Source organism: Amblyomma maculatum, chromosome 1, assembly GCF_055883805.1.
Source record: "Amblyomma maculatum isolate TAMU_Amacu chromosome 1, ASM5588380v1, whole genome shotgun sequence".
Taxonomy (NCBI): domain Eukaryota; kingdom Metazoa; phylum Arthropoda; class Arachnida; order Ixodida; family Ixodidae; genus Amblyomma; species Amblyomma maculatum.
Window position 1 is genome coordinate 264,490,114 of NC_139344.1, and position 16,800 is coordinate 264,506,913.

Genomic DNA, 16,800 nt, shown 5'->3' on the forward strand with positions numbered 1-16,800 from the left:
CCTCCTTGTTGAGACGAGGTACCGCTAGCTGGGGACAATCGCCCGACCTCTTGCTCAACTCTAGTTCTAATTTCCGGAGCTCAATTTCTAGCTTCTTTTCCTCTCTTTCCCTCTCACGTTCGCGCTCCCTTTCCTCTTTTTCCCTCTCACGTTCGCGCTCCCTTTCCTCTTTTTCCCTCTCAAGTTCACGCTCACGTCTCTTTTCCTCTTTTTCCCGCTCTTTCTGCTGTCTGAGCTGCTCCTCCTTTTTTTGGGCGATGAGGTTCCATGCTTCACTGAGCTCCTCATCATCGGCTCCCAAATCTGTGATTGCCTTTATAATCAAAGGTTTTCGTGCCAAACCACTTGTATCAATTCCCAATTCCTCACACAATTGCAACAGTTCCGGTTTCTGCAGCTTTTGTAGGTCCATGATCGCTCCGAGTGTCGGCTACTTCCAAAACAACAGTGCAAACTACCAAACCTAAAGGCGTTTCAACACTTTTTACCAGTTCTAAAATCTAACCCTGTTCTAGAACCTGGTCCACATCAGAAGAAAAGCCAAGCACTCACCCACACATGCGATCGATGTTCCGAGCTGCCCTCTTGTTGGCCGATTGTTGCTCCTGCTTGTTGCTTGAGATGCCACCTCCGATCACCAGATGTAGTGGCTTGTAGATTCAGATCCACCTCCAATCACCAGATGTAGCTTGTAGATCCAGATCCCACCTCCAGTCATCAGATGTTTTGGCTTGTAGATTCAGATCCCACCGCTGGTCACCAGTTGTCGTGACGCTGGGGCTATGTCGACCCGGCCTTCACTTGGTAGCGTGCAGAGACTCGGGGTTGAAGTAGGATTGAATCTTCGAAGTTGGTGAAATATGTACAAGCAGGTTTAATGGCACTTTGAGAAACTTATTTACAAGATTATTTACACGAAAAAGAAGGGTACATCAGCAAAATGGCAAGCGTTAAGAGTTCATAGCGAGAAGCGACTGGATGAGCCGTTTACCCAGGGCCCAGAGCGACATTTCGTGCTCTGCAGCGTCCTTAAAAACCCCTATGTCCAGCCCCTCTCTGAAGATGCTGACCAACCAAATCCAGGGCACGCCCCTCAGGTATCGGCATCCAATCGAACACATCACTGCACTGATGGTCTGAAGCACTGACTGGTCCGGCATTCATTCGTTGGGCGTGATCACTTGTTGGCGGGAAAAGCTTGGGAACGGCGAGGAGAGGAGGTACATTTCTATTCTTCAGCAAAGAAACCACAGGCTGGTTCTGACAAGTGGTTTTACTTCTCAGAAACCCGAGTGCACGTGGCGCCGCATCCGCTCCCAGCATTGTCCGTTTTCGACAATTGCAAATCTTTCCTGCATTCCTGGGAAATCACTTAATGGCTGTATGCGTCATGCTCCTTTCTTGTCCTGCACGTCAGCGGACATGTCACTCTGTCGTCTCCTTTGGAAAGTAGGCATTCCTCACTGGACGATAGGGCTTATCGACTGGAAGGGTGAACAAAAGAAAGAAAGCACTTCCTGCATTTCCCCGCAGGGGGACGTTTCTTTGTGTTTTTCCAGATGTTCTCTTGGCAGGGTCAATTTGGCATTTGCAGAGTGTCCACAAAGCAAAACAGGCTTACAAAACAGGATTCCTGGAAACAGGCTCACTTAGAGCCATTGGACCATCACCACATATTCACAGCACTTATCCATGCCCACAGGCGAACAATAGAGCGCGCAAATGCGGATGCTTGGTCGTAACAGTTGCTACCTGATGCCGGTGAACACCTCCGGCAAACGCACTCCCTCACCAGAACAGGAGTTGGCCACCCTGGTACAGTAATTGGCCGCAACCTCCTATGATAAGCTCCATAAAACCCCGGCCCTCAGTCACCAGCGGCTGCGGAACAACTGACCATGGCGGTGGTCAGACCTGTCACGCAGCAGGGGGTGCTAAGAAATCCTGGCTCCGCTGGACAGGCCGCCATTGGAAACTGACCCTGGCAACGTTTAACGCTAGAACCCTAGCTAGTGAAGCTAGTTTAGCAGTGCTGTTAGAGGAACTAGAGGGCATGAAATGGGATGTCATAGGGCTTAGTGAGGTTAGGAGCCCGAATGAGGCATATACTGTACTGAAGGATGGGCATGTACTGTGTTATCGAGGTTTACCAGAGAGGCGACAACTAAGAGTAGGTTTCCTTGTCAATAAGTATATAGCGGGTAATATAGATGAATTCTATAGTATTAATGAGAGGGTTGCAGGCATCGTAATTAGGCTTAATAAGCGGAATAAACTGAAGGTTGTACAGGCCTATGCACCTACATGTAGTTATGATGACCAGGCAGTTGAACGCCTCTATGAAGATGTAGAATCGGCAATGCGAAAAGTAAAGACGCAGTATACTGTACTAATGGGCGACTTCAATGCCAAGGTAGGGAAAAAACAGGCAGGAGAGAAGGCAGTAGGTGACTATGGCATTGGTTCTAGGAATAGCAGGGGGGAGTTACTGGTTGAGCTTGCAGAGCGCAATAACTTACGAATCATGAATACCTTCTTCAGCAAACGGAAGAACCGGAAATGCACATGGAAAAGTCCTAACGGAGAGACTAAAAATGAAATCGACTTCATAATGTGTTCAACCCCCGCCATTATGCAAGATGTAGAGGTAATCGGGAAAGTGCGATGCAGTGACCACAGGATGGTGAGCTCCCGAATTAGCCTAAATCTGAAGAAGGAACGCAACAGATTAGTCAGAGAGAAACCCATCAACGAATGAGGGCTGCGGGGGAGGGCAGAAGAGATCAGGATCTCGCTACAGAATAGGTATTCAGCTCTAACTGAGGATGGCGACATTACCCTAGAGGCAAGGAACAATAGTTTCAGAGATATCATTACTGAGTGCGCGGTAGAAGTAGGCAGTAGGATAGTTAGAGAGGATACCGGTAAGCTGTCTAAGGAGAGGAAAGATTTGATTAAGAAACGCCAGAGTATGAAAGCTTCCAATCCAACAGACCAGATCGAATTGGCCGAGATATCAAAGCTAATCAATAAGCGCAAGGTGGCCGATATAAGGAAGTATAACATGGAGAAAATTGAGCATACTGTAACGAACGGGAGAAACCTTAAAGCGGTAAAGAAGAAATTGGGCACAGGCAAAAACCAGATGTATGCGATAAGGGACAAAGCGGGCAACGTCATCACTATTATGAAAAAGATAGTCAAAGTAGCCGAGGAGTGCTATGCAGATCTCTACAGTAGCCAAAGTAGTCAGGGCCGTAATGAGATTGGCGGTAGGGAAGAACATTCAGACGTTCCACCAGTGACGAAGGAAGAGGTCAAGAAAGCACTAGAAACTATGAAGAGGGGGAAATCAGCTGGAGAGGATCAGATAACTACAGATTTGCTGAAGGACGGGGGAGATATCGTGCTAGAAAAACTGGCCACCCTGTATACGCAGTGCCTGGTGTCATCGACGGTACCGGAACCATGGAAGAATGCAAACATTATCCTCATTCACAAGCAAGGGGCCTCTAAGGACCTAAAAAATTACAGACCAATCAGCTTACTGTCTGTTACGTATAAGGTATTTACTAAGGTAATCGCTAATAGAATCAGGACAACCTTAGACTGCAATCAAGCAAAGGATCAAGCAGGGTTTCGGAAACGGTACTCTACTATCGATCATATCCATACCATCAACCAGGTGATAGAAAAATGCTCGGAATATAACCAGCCCTTATATATAGGATTCATTGATTACGAAAAAGCATTTGACTCAGTTGAAACCTCGGCGGTGATGCAGGCATTGCGAAATCAGGGGGTAGACGAGCCGTACGTGAATGTGCTGGAATATATATATAACGGCTGCACAGCAACCATAGTTCTGCATAAAGAAAGTAACAAAATTCTCATAATGAAAGGTGTTAGGCAAGGAGACACAATCTCCCCAGTACTATTCACAGCTTGTTTAGAGGAAGTATTCAGAGACTTGGAATGGGAGCAGTTAGGGATAAGGGTAGATGGAGAATACCTCAGTAATCTGCAATTTGCTGATGACATTGCCTTGCTAAGCAACTCGGGGGATGAACTGCAAATAATGATTGATGACCTAGACAGGAAAAGTAGAAAGGTAGGCTTGAAAATCAACATGCAGAAGACTAAGGTAATGTTCAACAGCCTCGGAAAGGAACAGCAGTTTACATTAGGTAGCGAAATACTGGAAGTAGTAGGCGAATATGTCTACTTAGGACAGGTAGTAACCGCAGATCCGGACCATGAAAAGGAAATAACAAGAAGAATAAGATTGGGATGGAGCGCATTTGGCAAGCACTCGCAGATTATGACTAGCAGCTTACCGGTATCGCTCAAGAGGAAAGTATACAACAGTTGCATCTTGCCTGTACTCACCTATGGGGGTGAAACGTGGAGGCTAATCAAAAGAGTTCTACTTAAGTTGAGGACAACCCAGAGGGCTATGGAACGAAAAATGGTAGGGGTAACATTAAGAGATAGAAAACGTGCAGAGTGGGTCAGAGAAATAACTCAAGTTACCGACATTCTAGTGGAAATTAAGAAGAAGAAATGAACATTGGCAGGACATGTAGTGCGAAGAGAGGATAACCGATGTTCGCTTAGGGTAACAAACTGGATTCCAAGGGAAGGAAAGCGTAGCAGGGGGCGGCAGAAAGTTAGATGGGCGGATGAGATTAAGAAGTTCGCAGGGGTCAAGTGGATGCAGCTAGCACATAACCGGGTTAAGTGGAGAAATATGGGAGAGGCCTTCGCCCTGCAGTGGGTATAATCAGGCTGATGATGATGATGATGATGATGATGATGATGATGATGATGATGATTTCTAGATAGACCATGAATTGATAGTAGGGAATGGGCGTAGAATGGGCCTTGCTTTCCTTTTTATGCGACTCGGTTAATACGAAGCAACAAGGGACAATAAAAACCACATGCACGTAGAGACAGACCAAGCTACCAGCTGCTTTTTCTTGGGCGAGAATTAATTTGATTGAGGTTAATAAAAGACACACAAGGAAAATTAAACAGCAGAACAGAAACCAAGCAAAAAAAAGTTAATTATAGGGTCAGAGAGTATAAATCTGCTTCTCTTCTCTGGTTACTGAGCATGCGCGAAGGGTCCAGGTTTGTCTCTTTCTTGAGAAGTCGTCTTTTTATTTTGTAAATTCGTTTGGCAGGCTTTTTTTCTCACGTGTCACCATTTCCGCCCAATGTAGAAGGCTTCAAACAGCCCTGTTTTCATATTATTTTGGTACAGAATGAAGACTGTTGTGTTATCAAACGCTACAGTGTATACCCATTTCCCCAGAAGGAATGTGTCTCAAAGATTCTTGGCCTCCATCTTTCATTCAGGCAACTTGCCGTCTGGCTGAGTCACCGAATATTTCAAAATTTGTCTTTAGCGGCTAGGCCAGGATGAACGCAGCTGACACGCCTGAAAAGGCAGTCATTGCCCTTGCGATGGCAAGGACAATGGCTGCTACAATCATAATTGAAAAATAGAAAAAGGAAAGCTTCTCAAAGGAAGTCTGTCTCTGCAAGCAAAAAGGATACTGGGAACATGTCAGGATGACTGCATAATCCGGCTAATATGGGCACCAGCCCATTCCCATCTCCAGGGAAATGAGTAAACACGTGAGCTTGGCCGCGGTCTGACCTTCCGGGTTGGCTCTGACCCTCAGTACACTCTGAAAAGGGACAGGTGTGGATTAGCAGGCCAGTGTATCTAACACCGGCCGATCTCTCCATCTTTCCTTTCATTAATCACTTTATCTCTCTCTCTCTCTCTCTACTGCGCACTATCGGATAAACAGGTTATAGTACCCACCGGCAGATAGGACACTAATGATTTAAAAGAACTTGTAAATTAGTTTAAGGGATTAAGAGATAGGAAGCGTGCAGAGTGGGTCAGAGAAATAACTCAAGTTACCGACATTCTAGTGGAAATTAAGAAGAAATTGACATGGACAGGACATGTAGTGCGAAGAGAGGATAACCGATGTTCGCTCAGGGTAACAAACTGGATTCCAAGGGAAGGAAAGCGTAGCATAGGGCGGCAGAAAGTTAGGTGGGCGGATGAGGTCAAGAAGTTCGCAGGGGTCAAGTGGATGCAGCTAGCAAAGAACCGGGTTAATTGGTTATATATGGGAGAGGCCTTCGCCCTGCAGTGGGTGTAGTCAGGCTGACGATGATGATGATGTAGACGCGCTGGATGGATTCAGATTCATTTCAGATTTGTTAGCGCTAAAGGAATACGTTCTGACACTAAGAGCCTGGAAAGCGTGTGGAGGCGATGTCAGTGTGCGTTAAAAAAATATCTAGCACCGCCGATAGGCGTTGAAATGCAAGCGGAAGCTGTTATCCATTGCAGCTCATTTCGCATAGATCTCGCCGAGCGAATCGTTTGATACCATCCGCATGTCTACGACCTGTGGTTCGCCTGATACGCACCCCCTGGCTAACGCGAATTTTGACCATTTTAAACCCCGAAACGTCGGCGGTACGACTCCTCCATTAAAATTAAAGTAGATTTAGAATTGCAATTTTACGCGTACGAACACAACTAATCATTAGACACCACTCCGGTCTCTCTGCCGCCATCCATAGGATCATAATTTTAGCGTACTGAGCACACCATATTATTTGAGCACACCACCGATTGGCGTTCGATTGAAGATCATGCGCTATTCAAAGCGGTTCCGCACTGAGGGGTAAGCACGTTTGAATTTCACTCCTAGGTCCTATACGCGGGTATCAACATGTTGAGCACATAACGACGATTCTTTCTGTACCGCCTGCGTGCTGCTGCTGCTACTGGTACGCCCGTCATAACCACCTCGGTGATTCAGTGGTTAAGGCACTACTGAATCAGAGTACCCTGGTTAGATCCCGACCGCGGCGGCCACTTTTTGTGGAGGAGAAATGCAGAGGCGTCCTTGTCCTGTGCGATGTCAGTGCACGTTAAAGATCCCCAGATGGTCGAAATTATGATGGAACCGTCCACTACGGCCCCTCTTTCCCTTTTTCGTATTTGACTCCCAACTTCCTCCCTTTTTTACGGCACGGATAAGGTGTCCACCGAGAATCTTTCCTTGCCTCTAGAGAAATTTAACAATTTATCGCCACGGATGCGAGAAGTTACAGCCCTGTTACCGTTGCAACGACCAGAGGTCGCCGGTAAGACTACGTCATGCATTTTAAAGCACAACTCGATTAGTAGTTTTTGGGAGCATTAACCCAACGAACCGTTTAGCACCGTCCTGAATCTCGGACCTTAGGGTGGATGCCACCTTGGATTGCTAAGGTGGAACACCACCGTGATGAACACTGTTTCGGAGAAATTTGGAGCCCCGGACAAACCGACAGAAATCGCCGGAGAAGTAAGAGCTTACGCTCTTAAAAACCCCAGGTGGTCGAAGTTTCCGGAGTCCTCCACTATGCCGTCCTTCATAGCCTGAGTCGTTATGGGACGCTGTGCCCTATATACCAAAACAAGGTGCCAGAGTACAAAATGCACAAACACCTTTTACGACAGTCAAGACGAATGACGTCACCACAAAGGGCATATCGTAATGATTCTATTTCGTATTAAATAGTTGACCCTGTTGTCGCTGGTAGCTGTCGCCATCATCATGGCTGATAACTGTCAGGCACTGTCAGTCACTGGTTCTCGTATCGGAAGCAGGGCTGCCCGATGGGATAAAAACAGCGTAATAGCTACGGAAGAACAAAATTGCTCAGAAATGTGGCCTCTGTTTATACGCATTGGTTATATGAAGCGCAGTTTGCCGATACAGCGGTGAGAATTTGGCACGCCCATAATCGGCGTCGCAATTAACTTCTCATACGCTTTAGCGTATTTACATATTTTGCTGTTGTCTGACAGGTTTGTTCGTGGAACAATGGTGATAAAGAAAACAATTGTGACAATGATCGTTTTTTTTTTTTTTTCTAATCCGGGAATTTACTAGTAAGGGCTGTTCAGACTGAGAGAATTAGCAGGAATATTCTTTGTGCCATATGCGCTTCGATCGGTCGATCAGTCTCAATACGCGGCATATTTTGCAACCAAGTGTCTCAGTAAGCGACGGGTGAGCTGTAAACAAGATCAGAGGGCTACACGGTGCGCTCCCGGGCAGAGCCGGCAAAGGATACAGGGTACTGTTGTTCTTTGGTTACTAATTTATCGAAATGCAGATTCTTCTTGCAATGTTAAATTCAATGAAAACCTAGGATGACCTCAGTTCAATAAATGCCTGTAATGGGGCGCAGACTGGCAAGAAAAGGCTCTCTGAGCTAGAGTAAACGATGACCGCTGCTGTCGCTTTAGAGTGTTGGTTTATGGGGTTTAACGTCCCAAAGCGACTCAGGGTATGAGAGACGCCGTAGTGGAGGACTCCGGAAATTTCGACCACCTGGGGTTCTTTAACGTGCACTGAAGTGGACCGGAATGGGAGAATTTAACTCCGGCGACCATTATGTCTTTTTTTGTGGGCACGAATCCAAGAGAAGGAATGGGGTCGCTCTCATAGTAAACAGAAGAATGGGCAAAGCAGTGCTAGGGTACAACCCCAAAAACGACCGAATGATTTCACTTCGGATCCAAGGTCACCCTTTCAACATAACAGTTATCCAAGTCTATGCACCGACCACTGCTGCTGAAGAAGCTGATGTTGAGAGATTTTATGCGGACTTACAATGCCTTTTAGACCGCACCCCATCATCAGACGTCGTTTTTCTCATAGGAGACTGGAATGCTAAGGTCGGGAGTGAAGAAATATCCGTAATTATAGGCAAGTTCGGTCTTGGCGAGCCAAATGAAGCTGGGCAGAGGCTAGTAGAGTTTTGTCAAGAAAACAACCTGACCATAGCGAATACTCATTTTCAACAGCCCAAGAGGCGCCTGTACACATGGACTTCACCGGACGGTCTGTACAGGAATCAGATCTATTATATTCTTTGCCGGCAGAGATGGAGAAGCGCTATACAAGCAGTAAAAACAAGGCCTGGGGCCGATTGTGGCACCGATCATCAGCTTCTTGTTGCCAAAATTAAGCTTCGATTGAGGAAAACGCAGAAAACTAGAAGGACTTTCAGGTATGATCTGGATCAAATTCCATTAGAATATGCTGTGGAAGTGAGGAATCGATTTCAAGAATTAGATCTGGAAGACAGAGAGCCCGAAGAGATGTGGACTGATGTTCGTGATATAATACAAGAAGTTGCTACTAAGGTAGTTCCAAAGCAAAAGAAATGCAAGAAAGCAAACTGGTTATCTGAAGAGGCTTTGCAAATAGCTGAGGAAAGGAGGATGGCAAAAGTTATGGGGAAAAGAGAAAGATACAAGGTTCTCAATGCGGATTTTCAGAAAATAGCAAGGAGAGATAAGAATGCCTTCCTGAACATACAGTGCCAAGCAGTTGAGGACAACAGCCAATTAAGGAACACTGGAGCTCTGTATAAGACAATCAAAGATATCAAAGGAAGCTTCTGTGCTAAGCTAGGCGTGATAAAGGACAAACAAGGCAAGGACCTCACTGAAGCCTCAGAGATAAAGAAGAGGTGGCAGGAATACACAGAAGAACTGTACAAGAAGGACCCGAATGTGCAAACCCAACATAAGACGGTTGTGATTACTGATCTCGAGCCGGGCATCCTGAAGAGTGAAGTTGAATGGGCCTTAGCCAGCCTTGCTAAGAACAAAGCTAGCGGAATTGATGGCATTCCAGCTGAGTTGCTTCAAAACCTCAACCATGACGACGCTGTTAACATTCTGCATACATTATGTCAGAAGATTTGGACACCCCTGCAGTGGCCACAGGATTGGAGGAGGTCAGTTTATATCCCCATTCCAAAGAAAGGCAGTGCCAAAGATTGTTCCAACTACCGCACGATCGCGCTTATTTCGCATGCTAGCAAGGTGATGTTGAAAATCCTCCAAGGTAGGCTGCAGCAGTATGTGGATCGGGAGCTTCCGGACGTGCAAGCTGGGTTTCGCAAGGGCAGAGGAACTAGAGACCAAATTGCTAACCTTCGCTGGATCATGGAAAAAGCAAGAGAGTTCCAGAAACCCATCTACTTCTGCTTTATTGATTATGCGAAAGCGTTTGACTGCATAGATCACAGCAGATTGTGGCAAGCTCTCCAAGAGATGGGAGTTCCAATTCACCTCATCTGTCTCCTCAGGAACCTGTATGAAGGGCAAGAGGCCACAGTCAGAACTGGGCATGGTCTTACTGATTGGTTTCCGATCGAGAAAGGAGTGAGGCAAGGCTGCATACTGTCGCCCTGCCTATTTAACCTATATGCAGAGTGCATCATGAGGAAGGCCGGTCTGGACGAGTCTTCAGCTGGAGTGAAGATTGCTGGAAAACGTATCAACAACCTTAGATATGCGGATGATACCACTTTAATGGCAGAAAGTGAAGTGGAACTCAAGAGACTTCTGATGCGCGTACAAGAAGAGAGTGAGAAGTTTGGGCTGAAACTGAACATTAAAAAGACAAAGATCATGGCGTCTTGCCCTATCAAGTTCTGGAGCATCAATGGACAAGAAGTGGAAGCTGTGACAGATTTTCTGTTCTTGGGCTCCAAGATTACCTCGGAAGGAGACTGCAGCCATGAAATTAGGAGACGCCTGCTTCTGGAAAAGAGAGCAATGGTTAGCCTTGACCGCCTAGTAAAGAGCAGAGACATTAGTCTGCCAACAAAGATCCGTATAACTCGTGCTATGGTCTTTCCAGTTGTGATGTATGGATGCGAGAGTTGGACTGTGAAAACGGCTGACCGCCGAAGAATTGACGCGTTTGAATTGTGGTGCTGGCGAAGACTCTTGAGAGTTCCTTGGACTGCCAGAAGATCAAATCAGTCGATATTGTCGACCATAAACCCGGACTGCTCATTGGAGGGTCAAATTCTAAAGTTAAAGCTCAGCTACTTTGGTCATCTGATGAGAAGAGAGGAGTCGCTGGAGAAAGATTTGATGTTGGGAAAGGTTGAGGGTCGCCGGAGAAGGGGTAGGCAGCGAACGCGATGGTTAGATGGCATCCTCGAGGCACTGCAGATGAAGTTATGTGATGTTAGGAAGATAGTGAGAGACCGGAAAGCGTGGCGTGACATGGTCCATAGGGTCACGAAGAGTCGGACACGACTGAACGACTAAACTGAAAACTGACATCGCACAGTACACGGGCGCCTTGCTTTTCTCCTCCACTGAAAAGCGGCCGCCGCGACCGGGTTTCGATCCCGCATCCTTGGGCACAGTAGTCGAGCGCCCTAACCACGACGCCACCACGGCGGGGCGATGGTGCCAGTTGCTGTGATATGCGCCGCCGAAAGAGGTGGATGCGGAAGAGTGTGTAGTGCGAATTTGTTCCGCAGCCAGAGCCAGGCTGTTTTCCACTAAGCTGCACAGCGCTACGGAAAGAGCTGGCGTCCGATGGCCAGGCACTGATTTCACAAATCTGAGGCCGCTTGCCTTTCGCCACTGCCTGCGCCACTGAGAAGAGAGGGGGCCAAAAGGAAGGGAGAGCGAAGCGTAGCATGGCCCTTGGTAACATGCTCGAAACCAGCTCTTTGGCTGTGGCTTGCGCGGTGGCCGGCCTTAATACCCAAGTATAAATCTTGGCGTGGTTCCAGCCAAACAGAAACTTGTATTGCATCCCTGACAGTTTTACGTCATCGTCACCTGTGTAGCTGAAATCTCAGCTATGATTTTCACAGCGCTGCATGGCTTCAGTGCGATTCAGCACATCAAAAGACGAATGGTTTTGGCTGGGTAAGCACTATAGCAAAGCCTGCGACATACAGCGGAACGAGCAGAGCAAAGCCTCGTGGTAACCTCGAAACCTGTATATCGATTACGCCAGTTTAATTACCCCCAGTTCTTGTTTTATGACTGGGTTAAAGCATGCGTCGTTTATTTTTGCTAACCATAATTAATTGTACAAACAAAAATTGTCTTGCCACTCTCCGCCCATAATCCACAAAATAATACGGGGCGACGGAAGAGGACAAAAAAGGCACACAAGCAGCAAGACTATCCTCGTCCGTCGTGCAGAATATCAACTATCCCGTAAAAGGGTTCTACTTCCACCCGTAACACCAGTGGTACAGCTTACCCAGCCATTCCCATATGGGCAAGAAAGAAAACAAGCGCAATTATATATGTTGTTCTAGAATAAAAGTTATTGTTTCTTTTTTTTTTTTTTTTTTGCTGACTGTGAGGCCGGCCCCTAATGCAGGGCGATAAGTACGGGCCCCTTAGCTCGACACCCGAGACAAGAAAAACGCTTAGCAGCTACCTAAAAGCGAACAAGTTAGTGTGGCTGGCCAGGTTAGATGAAAACTATAGGCGGGCTTTGATCGTGATTCGCGCTTGCAAGACAGTTTTGCTCATTTGGACCTTTGACAGACCTCCCTTATTTTAGGAAATATCTTAGATACCGTGCAAATGATAGCCCGACAAACATGACTTAAGTATACTGAACTAGTAATTCAAAACTAGCAATGCGAGGTATTTTGCTTGCCTTACTTATTCATTAAAAGAAAGTAAGCATAACGTTACCCTGAAGCAGCTCACCCATTTCAAGGCATGACATTGCACATTCAATTTTTTTGTCGCCGTTTAAACCACTGAAAGCGTAAGGCTTAGGCGGCCGTTCGATGTTCACCATTCTTCGTCTCGTCGGTCCTAATCTTCTGACTTTTTAGTATCATCGCTCATCACGAATAAAGCCTCGTAGAGTTTCTCCGTGCACGTGATTAAGTTCTGTCGTCGTTCAAAGTCTTCATCCGCCTGAAAATGTGCATGCGGAATATTACGCGTGTCCGTCTTTCAGGTAATCTCCAGAAAGAGGAAAACCCTCCAATGGCATATGGGATGAGCCTAGCTGCGGTTTGTTTTCTGAAAAACGTTTTGTTTCCTTAACGCGCGGTCTATTCTGTAGTACTTCAGTCTGCGCTTTAATCTTTTGCTCGGCCATTATGTAGTAGAAAGCAGGGCCGGCTTAAGGCACAGACAAAAGAACTGAACCATGGAAAAGAATTGGCCAAGGGTTTCATCGTGCCAGACCTCGAATGAGCGACTTCCGTATTGTCTTACTTCCCTGTTTATCCAACGTCCTCTACCGTAAGCCGCCTTGGAGGGTCAATCTGCGCCAGTCATCGAACGGCGTCCTATTCATCTGGTGCTCGTCTTGGGCAAAAGCTGGGGTGGATCTTGCTAATCCTCAGTTGCGTCTTCTCTGCTGTCTGAAAACACAATCCAGTGCGTATTTTCATCTCCCAAACGAATGAAGGAATTCTTAAAACTCAACCGGGTACTAGAAAGCTAAGAGGGCAGTGGAATAAAAATCATACTATGGCTTGTTGGGTTTGTTGGGGCATATGTAGTTCACAAAAAAGACAGCAGAGCAACAGAAGACGAGAAACGAATTAAAAGACGACTGTCTTTCATTTTAGGTCTCGTCTTCTGTGGCGTTTTTCTTAAAGCAGGAATGCCGTTACTAGCCGCATTCTCGCCTCTTTGCCCTTAGTCTTTCGTCGGTCCCTCCGTCCACACTACGACACGAAAAAGAGGGCTATATGTTTCTGGGCCACTGCTATTGCCTCGCGTGAAGAGAGGAAGTTTAAATAGACGCAAAAGGGGAGGGGGGTGATTAAAAGAATCGGCGCATCACAGCGAGCCCGAGTGCCCTTCCTGGCACGTCATTTTGCCCGCTCTTGCCGGTGATCTTGTCCGCGCTCGTATGTCCATGTGTGCCTGCGTTTCTCCATTCGAGTGCAATAGTTTTGATGCGTGTGGTTGACACGTTTCGTGCATATAATATGCATAAATATGCCTGTGCCAACGCTGGAGTTTCTGTTTCTTGCATCCTGACACCAGCGGTTAGAAAATCAATTAAACTGACTAAAAATACTTGTGCCGACACACCGATAAAAGGCGGGAATTTTAAACAGACCTGCCGTACACGTTGGGTCGTTACTGGATGGTTAGAAGGGATGTAACGAAACAAAAACACAACTGTTTCTTTAGTGACAACGATCCTTGTGTTGTTTCCAGTGTATTTATGATGGTGAAAACATTTAACAGCACGCCTGCAGTCCTGGGGTGGGGTTATCTAGGCGTGGCATGCATTAGAAAGATGTTTCTTTTATAGAACTCAATGCCGCATAGTATCGAAAGGGCTTGCTTCAAAACACAACTGTCGATACTAGATGACTATTTTAATTGACTTTAACTTAGCGCATAGGGCGCTTGAGCGCAGCATGTTCGGTATTATCACGCATGTTGTACGCCTCAATTTTCACTACCCCTAAGCTTAATGCAACCTTGAGTGAAATGCGAAGTCTGGAGACGTTGAGGGTATCTGCGGTTAGTTTTCTTCTTGGCGCAGTGAGAAACAGTTCGGAATGTTGCCAGCTTAAAGAATCTTAGACGTACAGTCTAGTGCTCTACCATGCCTTTTTTTCTGCACATTCATCTGCTTCTGTAACGTTGTCGCCTTCTAGCATCCACTAGGAACCTTCACAGCAGCAGCAGTGGCGTACAATACTTGCAGTGCGACGTTACATATTTCTGTGACGCCCTTAAGAATGCCGATGCATTTCGGCTTACAATACTTCGATGCAGAGTGTGTAATTTCTCGGTAACATCGTCACCTCGCAGACGGTGACATCCGAGCAGAGCGAGTCCGGCGACCCAGCGGTCGACGACGACGCAGTGGCCGCGCACATGTGCCAGCTCCTGCGTGTGGCGCTGAGCAGCCTGCGCGGGGGCCAGGCGCTGCAGTTCACCGCGCTGCTGCTCATCAACAAGCTGGTGGACTTGGGCGTTGCCCGGGGCCTGGCGCTACGGCCGAGCCGGGGTCGCGCCCCGGGCCGCTGCTCGGCGCACCGGCTGGCCGCGCTGTGGCACCAGTCCTCTAGCCTCAAGGAGAACCACGCCTTCCAGCCGCTGCCCTCTGTACGTGCACTGCAACATGAGCACACTGCCGGCAGTGTATGGTCGTCCATTTTAGGCACCCCTTCTGTATGGGATGCCTAACTTCTGAGTAGGTCTGGTCGCTCAAAAAAAAAAAAAAAAAATCAGCCACACTGTTTGTTAATGTGACTGAAGGATTCAGTTCCTAAAAGCTCTGCCAGCTTGTTATATACATTGTCACATTCAGGGATGTCGCTTTGTATGTGTTGTCACCTTCACGTGCATGTCAGGCGGGTTTTCATTGAAGTCGTTCGTCAAATGCAAAAATTAGGAGAATGATTAAGCTTCCTCTTAAGACGCGATAGCGCCCTTAACACCACATTTTCATTCCTCAATTGTTTTTATTTTTCTCGTTGAAACTTTAAAATTTTTAAAGTTATTATTACTATAACCTAAGTACACACTCCAAACATTTGTTATTACTTCATACCCACCACAACGCGTTCACTAGGTGTCCGTCTAACACGCTTCGTAGCAAGGACCCTTCGGGGCATTGCAGCCTGGCATGAAAGGCTTCGGAGATCGAAAGCCAATGGCAACAAATGTAGTTTATAAAATTACTTCTATTATCTTAAATGCCCTGAATAGAGGAACCTCTTTGACAATTTCGGCTGCATTTTGAACCTCCTCCAATTCGTTAGCTTTATTTGAATGCGGGGCTTTTGAAATTCCAGAGCAAAGTCATGTGATTGTGATGTCATGAACCCAGCTCTCGCTCAATCAAGATTTCTCCCTACCGCCGTCTACGGCGAAGGCGGCGGCTTTTCGGAGGAACGAGCTGTTACGTTGCCGCGTAGAAGTGCCTAAGTTGGTTCGTGGAAACTGGGACCGCGGTGGACGGTTCTCTCGTTTTCAGGCCACGCACTAAAGCCAGAAACGTCAAAAAATGCTGCAGTGATTAGTTTTTTAGGGGCTAACTGATTTTCTCAAATCGTAAATTTCATAAAGAGCGACCGTCACTCCTTTAAAGATAACCTGTGCATGGATAACAGCCACAGTTGGGCTACTCAAAGTCATGTTCCTCTTGTGGGCGAAGAGGCGCAGTGAATCCTTTTCTAAGCCGAAAATGTCGAGGCGTGATCATGGAAGCGCTTGTATATTAGTGTAGACACTGCATGGTGAACATTCTTCAGACGAGCGGGTGTCGTGAGACCGAGGTTGCGGCGCAGGTGTTCCCCTGGAAGGTGCCCAAGGCGCCGGACCCGCCTCCGGGTCGTTGGTGGTGGGCGTGGCGGTCGGGCGGCCGCGACCCGGCGGCCGACGCCGAGCCTCCATCCCGCGCCAGCCGACCCAGCTTCTTGGCTATCCTGGCTGACGAGGGCGTCGACTTCCTGCTCAACATGCTCAACAATGCCATTACGCTTCATAAGCGCGTCGTCGGCACCCGCCACCACTGCACTCCCTCTCACCGGTACGCTGTCCCTCGCATTACAGGCTTTCCAGCATCAAACGGAATGCATTTTCTCAAGCGCGTTCTTCTACGATGGCCTACAGCTGAATGAGCGCATATTTCGATGTGCCACTCAGCGAAAGTATTTGGCACGACAGGGAATACCGAGCACATCTGCGTGTCAATTAGTAGGCTTATGATGTGATTTTGTCCTCATTTAACCTGCGCTGCTCTAACGTCAGCTCTGCAACATATGGAATGGCCATTGATTCTTTTTTAACGATTTCAACTTGCTGGCCTCATTTATATCACTATAAGCACCGTCTTCGCCCTGCTCTAAAAATAAATTCTCGATGACGTTGCATCTCGGAAGTGTCATTGCACTCCAGCCGTCTCGCTGCTGTCTCGAATGAAG

General features: G+C 47.1%; 1 protein-coding gene across 1 annotated transcript in view; it reads left to right on the forward strand.

The window, feature by feature from the left end:
* The window catches only part of LOC146206435 (uncharacterized), a 422,112-nt gene that overhangs the window by 145,871 nt on the left and 259,441 nt on the right, over positions 1–16,800 (forward strand). The window contains exons 5-6 of the mRNA XM_084591099.1: positions 14,681–14,977; positions 16,165–16,406. Coding sequence (XP_084447225.1) covers positions 14,681–14,977; positions 16,165–16,406 — 539 coding nt within the window. The remainder of the gene's footprint in view (positions 1–14,680; positions 14,978–16,164; positions 16,407–16,800) is intronic.